The sequence below is a fragment of the Parambassis ranga genome, chromosome 6, assembly GCF_900634625.1.
Source record: "Parambassis ranga chromosome 6, fParRan2.1, whole genome shotgun sequence".
Taxonomy (NCBI): domain Eukaryota; kingdom Metazoa; phylum Chordata; class Actinopteri; family Ambassidae; genus Parambassis; species Parambassis ranga.
The window spans coordinates 2,845,367-2,861,167 of NC_041027.1; the positions used below are offsets into that span (position 1 = coordinate 2,845,367).

Consider the following 15,801-nt stretch of genomic DNA (forward strand, 5'->3'; position numbering starts at 1 on the left):
AAACTAATTAAATGAGTGAACTGTAATAAAACACACAACAGAAAGTTGCTTTTGTTTGGACTTGAGCCACCTCTGTCTTACTAAACATATTTTAATAATGGCTCTGTTATTCATTCCAGGTGATAATTATTTTCTTATAGTGTGTGTGTGTGTGTGTGTGTGTGTGTGTGTGTGTGTGTGTGTTACATACATGCCACAGTGCGGGCATTGTCTGGGTCTGATAATAAGGAGGTCTGCACCACTAGAACGCACCACGGAGGAGAGAGGCGGGCGGGGCTCGAAGAAACACACTCATCACGGTGACTTTAGTGGGTGATCAGTGTATCACACCAACCTACAGCCTACTACCAATGCTGTTTATTTCACTCCGGTGTTCCCTTACATGGTTTATCGTTGATCCGGACAGATTGGACACAGGCGCGCCACCGCGCAGCTGGACATGCCGCTCAACTTCGCTGAGACTGCGAACTTTTCGTAGCTGCTTTCGATCACTTTGAGCGGCTTTCACTGAAAACATCCGAATGCTTGAACGGTCAGCGCCTCACAGAAAAATGGACGGCTTCAGCAGAGTCGCTTTTCGAAAGAAACAACGCAGCCTGGACACTGCGGAGCGAGCAGAGTCAGGTGAGTTTGGACTGTGGGAGTGTTGGGTAAACGCATGCATTGTTATTCAGTGTCATGGCTTTTACGCGTCCTGTGGTATCATATTTTAATGTGTTTGTCAGTCTGGTTGGGAAAGCATGGAATAGCCAGACTGTAACACACCTACATTATAAGCCTTGTTTACACGCCACTGCTGGCTTACTGATGACTGCTCAGCAGGTATGAAGGGGTTTCAAAGGCAAGTCTCAACCTGTTGTGTAACCATCTGCCGGCTGGAGGGCACATGTTTTCCTGTGCGTTCTGGAGAACAGTACTTCACAGGGAGTCCTTTAATTCTGTCTGCTCAGGATTGAGGATTGAGCAGCATTGACTGTTCCTTAGCAGACTCCCATATAAATCTGAGGCTCTGTTTAAAAATATGATGTAAAAGAATGGAAATCTGTCTCCATGCAGACTGCTTTCAGTAAGCTTTCAGTTTCACACTATAGTTCTCAAAAAGGAAAGAAAAAAGAAAAAATCCATATACCTGTCAGTACAGCTGCCATGTGTACTGTCTGGGCATGATTCACTCAAACAGGAGGAGGTGCATGATTTCTTCTTATCTTGCAACCCTGTGGAGTGCTTGTGCAAACATGCAGTTGACAAATCTGCTGTATTCAGAGTTTGATGTGAACTTTGCTCTGATCTAGTTTAAGCTCATAAAGCACAGTTTACCTGTTTGCAGTCAGCTTGTGTCACAGGCATGCAGGGGATGATCTCTGAGACAGGAAGTGAGGTAAATCATAGATTACTAATAGATAATACCTGCCAATGAATCACTGCATGTTCTTTTAGGTTGTATTTTTCTTATGTATTGCACCATACATTAGGTGATTTAATGTTTCATCACTGTGGTGGTATTTTTTCAGTCAAAGGTAGGATGATATTTGTGGCTTTAGTTAAATGGATGTGAAGTTTTTGGCACAGAAGTGAGCAGAAGATGACCCCCATCCGAGAAGGCTGGTCACTGTCAACAAACAGGCCTCTGTTTTCTGGTGTCGATGCTGATGGACTTTGAAAATGATCACATTCTTACAGGGCCTCCCATTTAGGAATGTGGTGAACTTAAATACCTGCCCTGTTCACCCGATTTGATGACCTCAGCATATGGCCTTTTACCTGACATGAAAAAAGAGCACAGTATTTGCCATTTTGACATTGGTGCCACTTTCTGGAGGTCCAATATGCAAACTGAAGACTGTTGCATTATAAGTGTGTCAATATAGGAGTGTTCCTTGTTACAAAATAAATGTGCTTATGGAACTGACTCTTTCAACCCGAGGCCATAAACATATCAATCATCGGGGAGAACTCTGCTATAGTAAACAAATCTATCATGTAGACTCACACAAAAAAACACAACTAACCTGCACATGAACTGTGGATAATATGAGACGGATGAAGCACCGAGTCAGAGTGCGACAGAGATAATGCGTTTTTCCATCTGATGGGGTTCAGTCCTACTCTTAGTGATCCAGCATTTTTATTGTGCCTGGCCGAGCCTGCATTTGTTGGACCAGAGATATTGACTGAGTTCCAGCAGAGAGACTCAATATTATACTTTTAATGGTCTATCATGTTTTAAATTCATCCATTCACCGGGGCCAGTTTTAGAAGATTCACAGGAGAGATAGGCTCACTAATGAGATTTTTGGCCATTATTTTATACTCTACTTCAAGATGCTTGGCTATCATTTATGTCTGCTCTGATCCATTCTGCACAGACAGATAGTTAGGGAGATAAGTAGCTAAGCCCGCAAGTTTGTTGTCTTTTAACAGATGGTCACATTTGAATACACTCTCCTATTAGCACATACTTGTATGCAGTGTGACAGTTTGTGAGCAAACGGGTTGATATAAATATAAATCCTCTTTTAATTTGTCATACACTTCAAAGAGTTGTGTTTGTGTCTGTTTCTCTACATGTGAAGTTGTACAGTAAGTGATCAGCTGTCTCTAAAAACATGTACAGTTAACCTTCAGTTCAAATAGCTGTGGAACGACAGCTGTATCAGCCTCTGACAATGGAGCTGTTTGTGTTTTGTGTGCTATGGTATAAGCAGTGGGACTCTATGAATCAGAAGCTGTGTGGCCAGCTAGCCTGCTGTTACTGCTATTGTTCTGCTGCACTGATGCCCATTTATCCAGAGCTGAACCCTCTTACTGTCCTCTACTGGCTTTAACTCACTTCGCATCATAGTGCTTCTCTTGTGTAGATTAGTTAATTCTGTTTTTAAAAGGATTATGCTTTGCTGATCCAAATCAATATCAATACAAAGTGCCCATAAATTATAACACTAGGAGGGCTTCGTGTGTGATTGGGTTTTTTTTTTATTTGCAATATAATATAAAGGTATGTGGCGGCACCCACCATGCACATCACTTCAAATGTACACTGCAATTTATCATTTTCAGGCCATTATTTTGGTTTTAACTCCTATCTAATGTATATTTTTTAAAGTAGTCCCAGCACCAAATGGAAATGAAGAAACGTAGACTCTTGCAGGCAAGCAGGTGATCACTGTGGAATATTTAGAGCAAAAACAATAAGGAGGAAAAGCAGACCCTTAGATATACATTTGTAATGCTTGTTTTTAGTATGTTGCACTGAATGAAGTAAGAAAGCTGTGTGTAGATACAAGCTATTAAGATGTTTATAGTAACAAAAAAAGAAGTTGAAGTTAATTCATAACTGTGTCATGTTCAGGAGTGCAGATTTACTTGATTTCCTTATTTGAATTGTGCCTCCATGTTTGCCTTGTGTCTAGAGATGTCTCTGGGTGTAGGTGAGTACACATGGATGTGAGTAGGAGATTATTATGACAATCATGCTGGGTGTCATCTACATGCAGCAGGAAATGGCTCTGTGTGTTTGTGTAATGTACCTGTGTATAATTTGTCACACTTGAAGTGTTGTTGCAGTTTGCAGATGTTCCAGTAGGGGGAAGTCAAGGCTCAGAAATGTGTCATCCTCTGGGTGCTCAGTGTGTGATGATAATCAGAATTCCTTTCTTTTCCTGATTACTGTGCTCTCTTAACTATTCATCATAACAAGATTTACACTTACTTATCATCATCATCTTCATCTTCATCATCATCATCATCATCATCATCATCATCATCATCATCATCATCATACAACACATAGGCACAATATTCCTGTGATTCTGGAATACCCAGCTGTCCCGGGACATGTCCACAGGAAACACAAGGAGGAGAAGCTAACAATGTTTCCACATTTAGCTTTGTGTGATGTGGTAACAGTATTTAATCCTCATCTTACTTTCCCATCTTTTCATTTTTTTACATTTTGTGTCCAACCCTTATCACAACTGTATAATGCACAGATATCCTGTTAGTGCCCATTCAAACCTGCCCTGCTGTGTTTCAGTCCGGACACACTGTTTTCCTTTCCAAGCACCAGTCAGGGCTTCCTGACTCTTGTGTGTGTGTGTGTGTACATTGTTAGTCTGAAAGGTGTTTCCCACAAAGCCAATGTATTCTCTAGCACTTAACAAGCTTAGGTCTGATGGACTAGGAGACACTTTGAGGAAGTCATTTTACAGAAAAGAAGATGTGAAGTTGAGCCACCAAACTTTTGTGAAATACAAGACAGCACTTCTGCAAGAGGACAGAAAGACTTGAAGGTGTTTGTTATCTTTAGCTGAGTTGTGGAGTGTCCCATCAGGGAGTCTCCTCTGCTTCTTTGTGCACAGAGGCAGAGGAAGGAAAGAGAGAAAGTCCTGAAGAAAGAGAAGTATTTTAGAACACTGTTTCCTTGCCCTCTCTCCATCACTTCACCATGGACTACCTAGCCGGTGTTTACCGGAGGTTCACTTCCTCGGGTAGGTGATTCTTGTATGCTAGGAAGCACAGGGAGGATGGTGTAAGGACGCTTTAATTCACTGAACATCGATGGTAGACGGAGGGTTTTATTTTTTTAAATTAGAAGACAGTGGACTGATAATGAAACAACGCCGCAAGTATTGGTTTTGGAGCCGGAAAGGTAAAAACGCAAAGATGTGTCTGCTCTGCTGTTATGGTAAGATTTGGATATCTGGAAAAGATTTTTTTTCCTGTCCATCTGCTACCCATTTTTCATCTCCACCGCTTGTTTCATTCCTGACTGGCCTTTATCTAATCTCTATTTTCTACGAGTGAGCAGAATCCAATTTCTAACATTATCATTCTGCAGCTGCCCCACATACATGTGCTGCACATACATGCTGCACAAAACAAATGATCTTAGGTCCCTGTCCTACATCTGTAATTCTAGTTTCAATGAGGTTTTGTTTGTAGTCAGTGGTCAGCAAATGTATTTGTCATGTACCTTGTGTGTGTTGATTTACTGAGCTGCTGCCTTACAGCAGCCTGCGAGGCAGCAGATAAATCCACCATGATGGAAAAAGGGGGAGTTTTGTTCTCAGAGGCCTGGGAACCGGTTCCCCCTCTTTAGACCTTCTTCCAACCACTCTGGCCTCTTGGCAACGTCCCCTATGGCCTGACTGTGCAGTAGTGTACTGTTGAAATGTGTGCTGTAACATTGCAAACCCCTCAACTGTGCACCTTTTTGGGGGATTCTTTGCATTGTTGGTGAGTGGGGTTGAGTCACCCTTGTTTAATAGCAGACCAGAGGAAACAATGTTGCTTTCATTCTTATTGGCAGGAAGGAAAAGGCTGGGAACACGAGCAGGCTTGGGTCCTTTCACCACACATTGTTTGAACATGGGAGAGGGTGTCTAAAGCAGCAGTGACACAGCAGTGCTTATACTGTACAGGTGGACTCATTTTCTATATGTGTTATCTATATAACTTATAGATAACTTATAGATAACATTATCTATAAGTGTTACAAATGTTTTGTGGTGACCTGACTCTCGCAAAAAAAGAAGTAGCTTTCAATATTTTAACATTTAAATCATATCAAAATACTGAGATTAGATAGAAATAGTTCAAATCTCTTAGTTCATATAAGAGATTTGAGCCCTGCTGCACAAACAATAACAACTAACATGTGGAAAACATTTACAGTTAGTTGCATCACAACGCATTCATTCATGAATGTTTTGACAGACAGAGAGAGTGTGTGTGTCTGTGTGTGTGTAGACCCCAGGCTATTTCTCCTGCTCTGTTTTCATTCTAAACGCCATGTGTTCATGACTGTCCAGAAGTGATGAAGGATGTGTGTGAGGCCAGCAGCCTAAAGATGACTCTGCCACTCGCTCCATCTGTTTGTCTAACGATGCAGCACAGCTATGTCATTGCTGTATAATTGGTGAGACTGTGTCTGTCCATGCCAGTGTTTAAAATGTAATCTCATTAAACACCTTGACCTGTCTCTTAAAATGATAAAATTATGAGCAAGGAAATGTATTATATTGTAACAGTATAGCCTGTAGTGGTTGTTTTTTTAGATTAGAGAGCCACTTGTTACTTCCTTTTTTTCCTGTATACTTCTACAGAAGCTTAAGCATCATGTTTATTGAAAGACTGTGTGTGTGTGTCTCACTTCCTTTCGTTTCTTTCTTTTTTATCACCATACCTCCTGACCCTCCAAATATTGACATCATGTTCAGATTGTTTTACACTAGTGATCTTTCTGTCACTAGGATATGCTTAAACAAACAATCACACATGCATATCTTATACAGGCAAACTTTCCCTGTGTGTACAAACACAACTGATCTGTAGTTGCGGTTTTGATTGTGTGTCTTGCATCAGTATGATTATCTTGCAAAATGTTTTTCATTCTTGGCCTAAAAAAATCATGGAAAAATGCTGTCTGCTATCTCGACTATAGACCCATATGCTTTTGTCAGTTTCTCAGCTAAATCACTGTCCTTTTAATATACTAGGGAGAAAATAAGCTCTCTGGAACAGAGGTTGTAGTCCTGCCTGCAGCCACCGGGGGGCTTTCTGTTTACTTTGTGAAATGTGGCAGCATCAAAATTGAGAATCATGTGCTTTAGCCCATAAAAGACCTGCTGATCTGTCATAGCAGACTAATGTTGGTGTTAACTCTGCGTGATGAGCCAGCATCACCAGGATCCAGATATGAAGGCAGCTTATTGAAAATCCTTCATAATTCCTATCATTATTTACAGCTGCGATTTTCTTACTGTGAAATACCAAAATGCCTGCTGTGAAAAAAATCCCTCCCACACTGCCTGTCATCATTCAGAACCAAGGACCTGATCAGCCCAGGCGGCTGAAACGTGATTGCCCTGTTAGTGTTAAATGATGTAAAGGAGAACGCAGTCAATCCTGTTAGCCTGCACATGATTTGTAAAGCATTCACACAGAATAGTAATTGGAGCAGGCAGCGTGGATCTGTGGGTATATTCTGCAGGGTGCTTTTACACACAACCTGTGCGACTTTTTATGACAGGTAAATCAATAACACACAATTGAAATGGCACTTGACTTGATAAAGCAGCCTTGTAAAAGATCAGCAAATATGTGTGTATATTGTGAAGACATTTTCACACATACTGTCACTGCTGTGCTCACAAACATGAAAATAATGTACTAATTTCTCCCGGTGATCCTTTTGCCTCTCATTTTTAATTCAGGGTAGATTATTGTGGGATTTATTCTGCATGTTTACTGCGAGGAAAGATAAGGTGGATAATGAAAGCACCCAAGCATTTCTCACTCTCAGTAAACTAATTGTGTAATCAATTTGCTGTCTAGATAAACTCTACTGTCTGGCTTTGTTATTATCTCAGGATCTGCTCAGAACCATTACTGCTCAAATCAGCATTGATTTGAGCAGGTTGTATTGGGTTTTTGAGGGCCAGACTGACAGCAGGGTGGCATGATGGTGTGTGTGTGTGTGCCAGATAATGGGAACCAATCCAGGGTGTGTGTGTGTGTGTGTGTGTGTGTGTGTGTGTGTGTGCTGCAGTGACGCGGGGGCAGATGCTGATCCGTTGTCTGTTGTGCTCTCATGACAGATGTGCCCTGGTTCTGTAGAGATTTAGCCTCAGCACCTTGTTCGTTGTGTCTTTGTAGCTTTTATTCTTAGATGTGTGTGTCTACAAATGTGTGTGTCTGCAGACAATACCCATCATTCATCACTGACCTTCATAATGTGTGTGCTGCCCCAGGATGGAGGAGAGTCAATGAAAACAGCAAGGGCTCAAATTCTGTGCATGCCAAATACGTGTGTGCGAACTAACAAGCATGCACATGTGCTTGCATTATAAGGGGTGTGTGTTTAATTAATGATGTATGTGTGGGAGACCCATGGTTCTATAGAGATGTGATGGGTAATTGCCCAGAGCCATGCTGCCCCCCCCCCCCCCTTTCCTTGCTTCTCAGGCCAAAGACAGAAGAAAGAGATGGATAGTAGGAGGAGAGACAGCGTAACAGAATGATAGAGAGGTAGGTGGATGTAATAGAGAGACAGCATAGACAGCAGGAGGAGAGGAAACACACCAGCTGCAGCTGGAGGCGGGAAGAAAGGTGTGAGGTGGGCAGTGTGTGATGTGTGGGTAGAAGGTAGTGAGGCATTAGAAGAAAATATATGCAAATATATATTTTGTTGGCAGCAAATATACAGTATATATATAATATATAGATGTATGTATAAACTATAGAAAGCCAATTAAAGCCTTTTATACACTGGACCAAAACACACGGACACCTGGCTTCACTCCTAATGCTGCACACAGTCAGAAGTTGAAATTGACTCACTCCTCTATTGCAAGTTTTACTACACTAAATCACCTTGACAGTCATGGCATCATTAAGGGTTCCCTGACATTAGCTTGTTATAGGAGAGGATCCAGGGTCCCATCCAAAAAGTGATTCATCACTTAGTGATTGTGCATTAAGTACTTTATTGCATGTGTTAGTTCGTGCCTCCTCCTGCATTTCTCTGTCTTTGTGTGCATGAGGCTCCTGTGAATAAGATCCATGGATCTGCCGCGTGTCTTTTAGATGTGCATGTGTCCCCTGCATGACAGTATATGCAGTGACATTACACTGCAGACTGTATAGTGAATACTTAAATAGCACCATTAGTCACTGTCGGAAAACCAATTACTCTCTTAGGTGTAGTCATGGAAACAACAGGCAATCCTTCTCATTGTTTGTATGAGGTGATAGTTGATAACATTATATTAAAAGGCTTTTCCCACCCAACGTGCATTTAGTTATTTCCTTGTTAAATAAGGCACAGCTAACTTCACTGACAACCTCTGCCAAACAGAGCCTACGGTGGCTTTTACACGAAGTTACTACTTGTATAGATGCTTGTTTTCTCCCAGCTGATCACATTAATTCACATAATATGATTTAGCGTAAGTACACTTTCTTGTTAGAGCTGAGCATGGCCATTTAAAATGTGCCAACAAAGAACACTCAACACTGCACTTCATTATGTTCTAAGCACCCCCAAGCAATATTATAAACCTCTGTCTCATTCGAAGGCTGTTCAAAGGCCATATTAACACTTTTTTTAGACTTGCAGAAGTCGTGTTATTCCCATTTGCAGCTTGAATTACAGAACTACCTTGACAAACAGGACTTTGGTGCATTGTTTGTAGTAGTAAAATAAATGGTGAATGAGCACATTTACAGATACACTTTGCCCACAGTTGCCCACATGGCTGTCTGTGCTATATATTGCTTCACACAAAACAATATGAAAACTGCTCAAATACATTGACATGGAACCTGCTTTTTGTCCCGTCAATACTCCCATTGACAGTGATCACGTAGATCAGATCAGATCAGATCAGATCAGATTGCTTACATATTGTTCAAATTGAGTCCAATTGGTCCTTGCTGTTAAGTATTATAAACTCGTTGATTTACAGTTTGAAATGAATTTGATTATATGTTATTTTTAAGTGTCCATTAAACTAAACATTAAAACACAGCTTTACTCTCCTGTTACTTGTTAATTTAAGTGTTGCTCTTGCAGCGTCGATCCTCCAGTCTTTGAATCTGCATGTGTCTGTGTATGTTTTTGTCTGCATGCTGTGTGACCCCAGAGCAGCAGTACTGACCTGCCTGTGCTAATGACTGTGCACTAAATGGCCAGAAAGACACTAAGCATACACACCATAGAACCATGCAGGACGCTCCACATGATGTTGTTGGTGAGGTCTGGATATAGTTATTGCTCTCTAGACCTTCCAGTCACTAATTACTGTGTTGTATAATAAGGCCTGTCCAGACTCACTGTGTGTTTTAAGGTGTGTGTGTGTGTGTGTGTTTGAGAGAGAGGAGGTCATTTCATGGAGCTGCTGAAAGTATTTAATTTCAATGGGTGTTCACGTCCGGCACTGGTTGTAAAGGCTTAAAGTGTGTGTTGAGTCTTCAGTGGCTCTACGTGGAATTTGTAGCTGTGGTAAAACACAGAAAGGAATGAAGGAACAACTAGTTAAGAAAAAGCAGTGAGGATGAGGTGAAGTTGAAATGAAAATCAAAAGTAGGTCAGTACTGCTTAGGCTGCTAGCACAAATTAGAAAATAAATGGGCAGAGTGAAGGCTACTTGACATAAAGACGGTTTCCTTTCAGCTCAGAACCTAAGGTATGTGCATCAACATGCAGTTTTTTTTACAAAAGTTGTAAAAGCAACACTTCCCCCTATGTGCCAGCGCGACGCTCATCAGCCTGTAGGTCATGTTCTCAGACAGGTCTGACAATGTGAGAACAGCCCAGTGCTCTTTGTCACCATGTTAACACTAACACTATTTCAGCCAACCACAACACGGCTAGCTTTGCTGTGTTGTTCGGTTGTACTGCTGATGTGACTGACAATGCACTTGAGGAATACAAACACATCTACTGCATCTGTTAATGTAGAGACTCATCGATGGTCTTTGGCTGCATTGCATTTTTTTCATTCTTAGCTGAAGTTGTTCTGTGTGGGTTTGTTTATGACACCAGCTTAAAACGTGCGGGTAAAAAAAGACATGCACTATTAAGCAAAAAAATAGTTAGTTCCTGAAATGAATGTGTTGTGTGATGGCCTTTCACAAGAGCTGTGAATCTGAGATCCGAACATGAGTCAGGCTTGAGTGCTGACTGACTTGAGATACAGACAGTCTTTATGATTAAAAAAGGAAAGAAAATATACATAGATGTATAACAAGGCTGTTGAGGACCTCACGTATCAGTGCTCTGATTATTAAGCTAATATGGAAAAAAATGATGATCTTAAACATCAGGATTTAAAGATTTGTGACTGGCGGGACTCACCCAATTCTCCCACTGACTTGTTTTGCTACTCAGAGTGAACCCTGAACGATGTGTTCAAAACACGTCGCTCACCTCTGAAAGATAACAAATGACAACTGTAATTCTATAACCCAACACTTCAGGCTTCTTCTTTCTAACACACAGATCAATTCTTTATCAAAGACCCTGCCTTTCTTGTGTCCCCCACCCCACCGTCTTCTCTCTTCCTGAAGGGAGGGGGTTGTTTTGTGTCATGCTCAGCGCCTATATCTGCCACAGCCACCAGCAGCAGCAGGGACAGCAGATGAGTACGGCCATTGGCTTCTTCCCCTCTCACTGGCCCTCCCCTCGTCCAAAACAATGGGACCGCTTGTCCATGCGACACACACAGACGGGCATAGGCACGCACACACACACTCACACACAGAGGGGGCTTTACTCCGGGGCTGAGAGTCGCTCCCCCGCAATATGCCCCTGTCTCCGCTGGAATGTGATTATTTTCACTAAAGAGGAAGAGAGAGCAATGAGGAAGGAGAAGGAAGGCTTCAAGAGATTGAGCTAAAGGGCGAGTTGGTCTGTCACTAAATGTTGAAGTGTGTGAGTGGGTGAGAGAGAGGGAGTGAGAAAGAGAGGGGGGAAGGAAGGGAGGATGCAACCAATGCAGAGAGGCAGCAGTTTAACACGAGCCTGAACCTTCCAGTGCGATCGGCAGAGCGCACAGGGAGAGGAAGGGGAGAGGTCTTTCACTTCAGTGTAACAGTGGATTTTCCTCACTGGACTACACCTTACTACTCTCACTGGACACTCAGGTTAGTGCGCTTTTTCTGCTTTTAGACTGGTTTACCAGTCAGCACCGGTACATTGCAACCATCAAGTGTGAAAAACAGGCGTGGGGCAGTGGGTTAACAGAGATGACAGACGAAATGTGTGTGTGGTTTATGACCACACTGAAACGCTGTTCACCATTCGCCATGCTCACAAACACCTCGCCTGCTAAGGGTGATGGTTAACAATGGGAGGAGCACACATCACAAAAGACAAACCCGTAGATCTCACCATGGGATGTTCCTCTAGAGGGTTGCTGGAGCTGAGTGTGGTAGAGTGTGTGTGTGTGTGTGTGTGTGTGTGTGTGTGTGTGTGTGTGTGCGCGCGCGCGCGTGTGAGAGAGTGAGAGCTCTGTAGGTGCTCTAAGTATTGGGAGCTGTACTGGCTGGAGGGGACTATTAATTTTCTTTAAGGCAGTGTTGACTCAGCCTCTCAGCTGCAGACATGCCCTACGGATGTGCAACACACACATACAAACACACACGTTACAGCTCACGGGGGCTGTTGATTCCAGTTAACTCTGTTTGCCATGATTGGCATGATCGGCCTCAGCTGTCCACAGTAAACTGTGGGAAAATATGCAAGGCAGTGTGTGTGCATGCGTGTGCATGTCCGTATACCATTTGAAGTCATCACCACTGTAATACAGTATAACCATTTTACCATTACACTATCCTGATTCCTACAGGGAAAATTGGGCTCTGCAAATATTTTTAGAAATAAATATAACAATAAAAACGTTGCACATCAAAAAGGAAACATGCACATGCATTTTTTTTCCTCTCTCACTTCATCTCCCTGGTGTGTGCACTGTAACTCATTTGGCCAGCTATCTCTGCAGCTGAAACCATTAACTTTATCTACAGCAATATATTTTGTGTTCTGTCCACTCAAAGCCTTGGTTTCTATGAACAGGCACAGAGTTCAGATCCTACCGCTTCTGTTGCAATGGAGGTAACCATGGAGTTGTCCTCTTGCTAATGAAGGCTCTTTGTGTGATGCTGCTTTTTGTTTGCTTAAAATCATCATTTGTTAAATACTACCAATCATGGCTGTGTACAGTTTCTCTCTGAGGTGTCGTTAACTCGCATCTTTTTACATGCAGGTAATGATGGACCGTTTCACTTAACATCAAATTTTTTTATCTTGGTTTTCTAGCTCATGTTTAGTTTCAGCACACACAACTAGCCACTTGACAGTAGAGATACACATGTGTTTAGCCTGACAGAAGCAATGATTCTATAGCTACAACATAATGGAGATGGTTTGATTAGAATAAAGCGTTAATAAAGAGTTATGCATGTTTAGTGGTGTTCATGCTTAAGCCACAGGATGATGCTGTCACAGGTTGCTAGCTGCCCGCCTGCCACAGCTCCACTTATTTAGCCTGAATTTAGGCAGCATTAGACCAAGATCCCCACAAGCCATCCCATTGAGCTTTATAATCACTGTTCATGAAACCTGGAGGACCAAACAGAACTAAACATCTAAAGTATCACCTACAAGACACTTTATCTGTGATAAAGTGCCAAATCATTGAGCTTCTTCACAGACTCTGATAAGGACACATGCAGATTAGTGGTTGACAACTTTAAACATCCTTCTCTTTTGTGTACCCATTACCCCTGTGCTGTATGTTGTCTAGTAAAGCAGAAGTGTGATTAATGGCTGAGAAACAAAGGTTAGATCTTAACTCAAGAGGAAGACAACCCTTCATAAAGGCTGCGAGTTATAGATGCATACTCTGACCAAAATGGCACTAAAAAAGGCGAGAGCTTCTCTTTTCTTATAAGAAACTACAAAAAGACAGAAGTATGAGTTTCATCGCAATGAAATAAGCCACTAGTGCTGCCTCTAAAGCCTACTGTATTAATAGGAGGGCTTGCCTTTGCATTTTTGCAGGTATCTGGATATAAATGCCATCCATGCACTGCAGCAGCCTCAGCTAATCATTATAGGATTCAGTCTCTTCACGTTCCCTGTGAAAATGCTGTGTCATTGCTCTGCAAAGGCATCACTCTCTCCGTTTTTGGCGGGTGATCATCTTGTCATTTTGTCCTCTGTGGTTTGTCTTTCTGCTGAGCCTCTCCTGACACACACCAGAAACGCTGATGCTGTTCGACACTTTATTCCACCGTGTCAGTGCATCTAGTCCATAGTGACTGAGTTTATGCACGCTAGTTTAGGAAACGTTTTTGACAAACATGAGGTTTGAAATAAGGAAGAAAAAAAAGTCAATTCCATCACCACCTATTGAGGAAGTTTGTGTCATGGTAATCGTTGCTTCCTGTCTTTCTCTTTCTGCCTCATTAGTGCCCAAGCCTTGGCTCCAGGCTTACATGCAGGCTTGCTTTCAGAATTGCTGGACTTTTCTGTGCATTCCAGCTCGGTGCTGAGAATATGGGCTGTAGTGCCTCTAGTCTGAAGGGCTCATTCATACTGAGCACAATGATTCTGTTTGAGACACTGTTTGATTGGCATTATATTCAGCATCTATTTACTTCATCCATAATGCATTAAAACAGATCTGCTCAGCATTAATGATTCTCTTTTGTTTGCTATTTCCTCAATGCAGAAAGACAGAGCTGAGCAAAGAGACAGTTTAAGAAGCTCAAAATGAAGTATTCATCAAGAGTGAGCTTGAACTTGTGCTAATCCCATCTCTGCTTCTCAAGCAACAACATCTAGAGGCTGCAGAATGAAAACAACACTGTAGTGCCAAAACTGCTGTTCCTCTAGTGGCCACTTGAGGCTACCCAACATTAAAAAGTCCTGTATAATATGTTTACAGGCAGGTACAAGGAAGGTAATGCACTCATTTGTAAACTTTTGTGGCTAATGTAACAGTAACTTCTCCAAAAACATGCTACATGCTACCTTTAATGAAAGTTGAATTGTTGCATGGTGAGTTTACAGACACCTGGTTCAGGGTCTTTTGAGGAGCTAGCTATGGGAGAATTTTACATGCAACAACTATAAGAAGTGTTTACATTTGTTAAATAAAAGAACATTTCGAAAAAAAAGTTTCAAAGATAGTTTCCCAGTTTCTAGGATCTAAAATGTGTGCAGAAATCTTAAGAATGACACCTGATTGACAGTGAGACAGTAGTCGGTAAGAGTATAGTTTCATCACCATGATCATCCAACACATACACTCTTCCTCATGTACACAATGTATGTTGTGGTCTGTTACTTGTGTATTTGAGTATAACTGGTGCATGTCATTGTTTTGATCTTTCATGACGGCCTCAAATGCGTAAGAACAACTTACTCTTTAAAAATAGCCTGTGGGAATTTCTCATGGGGTTATTTTTGGAGATGCGGTTATATTTTAGGTTCAGAAAGTCGTTTACTTTTGCAGGGCTGATGGAAATTTAAACTATTATTTTGGTAAACATTTTACTTCGAAATGTTTTGCATGAAAACACAGCTGTTTGCCGGACCCCTCTGTTAGGCTGGATAAAGGCCACATTCACATATCTGCGGTTAATCTGTGAGACCTTTCAGGTCCAGTTGAGTCATAAAAGCGCCTGCTGTGAATAAGCATTGTTGTTCATTTATGAACACATCGGTCTGCTGGGACTCAGTCAGACGTGGTAATCAGGCAGACAGGATATTGATTGACACATTTGAGAGCTTCTGCTCAGCAGCTGTGATCTTTTTTTCAAGGTACAGCAGCAGGTCATTTGGAGGTGGGGGTGGAAGGAGAAAGAAGTGATAGAGAAAGGGACAAGAAAGGCTGGTTGAAAGACCAGAGGCGAAGTAAGATAGCAGAAGAGAGAATGACTCGCCTGTCAATGTTATCCCATTGCTCTCACTCCAACAATCAATCCCTTCCCCAGGACCCCATGATCAGAGTTCACTACACTGCTTCTTTGGATCTCAGTTATGGTGCCACAACAACTGGTTCTTTTTGCTTCTATCTTAATCCTTTTATACACTCAGGGCATATCAAAGCATGATATTCATGCCACCAGACGTCCAGAGCATGTTCAAGTATGCTCAAGTCATCCAGATAAAGCATGTCCATCCCTAAATGTTCTCAGAAGTCTGACGACAAAGTGTTGCATCAAGGCGCTGCTCAGGTTCAGGATCGTAACACACCCAGTTGGCCTTGCCCTTATTAGACATGGGCCAGA

The 15,801-nt window shown here is 41.9% G+C and overlaps 1 protein-coding gene across 3 annotated transcripts in view; it reads left to right on the forward strand.

Annotated features, from left to right (window-relative positions):
* The first annotated feature begins 281 nt into the window (after positions 1-281).
* Positions 282-15,801, forward strand: part of fgd4a (FYVE, RhoGEF and PH domain containing 4a) — a 37,947-nt gene continuing 22,427 nt past the window's right edge. Inside the window, exon 1 of one of the 3 annotated variants that reach the window (XM_028407454.1) lies at positions 282-624. In XM_028407454.1, the coding sequence (XP_028263255.1) occupies positions 522-624 (103 nt within the window). In that variant the 5' untranslated portion in view covers positions 282-521. Of the gene's footprint in view, positions 625-4,153; positions 4,488-4,566; positions 4,685-15,801 lie in introns of those variants that run through there. The other 2 variants (XM_028407457.1, XM_028407453.1) reach the window with 2 other exon arrangements.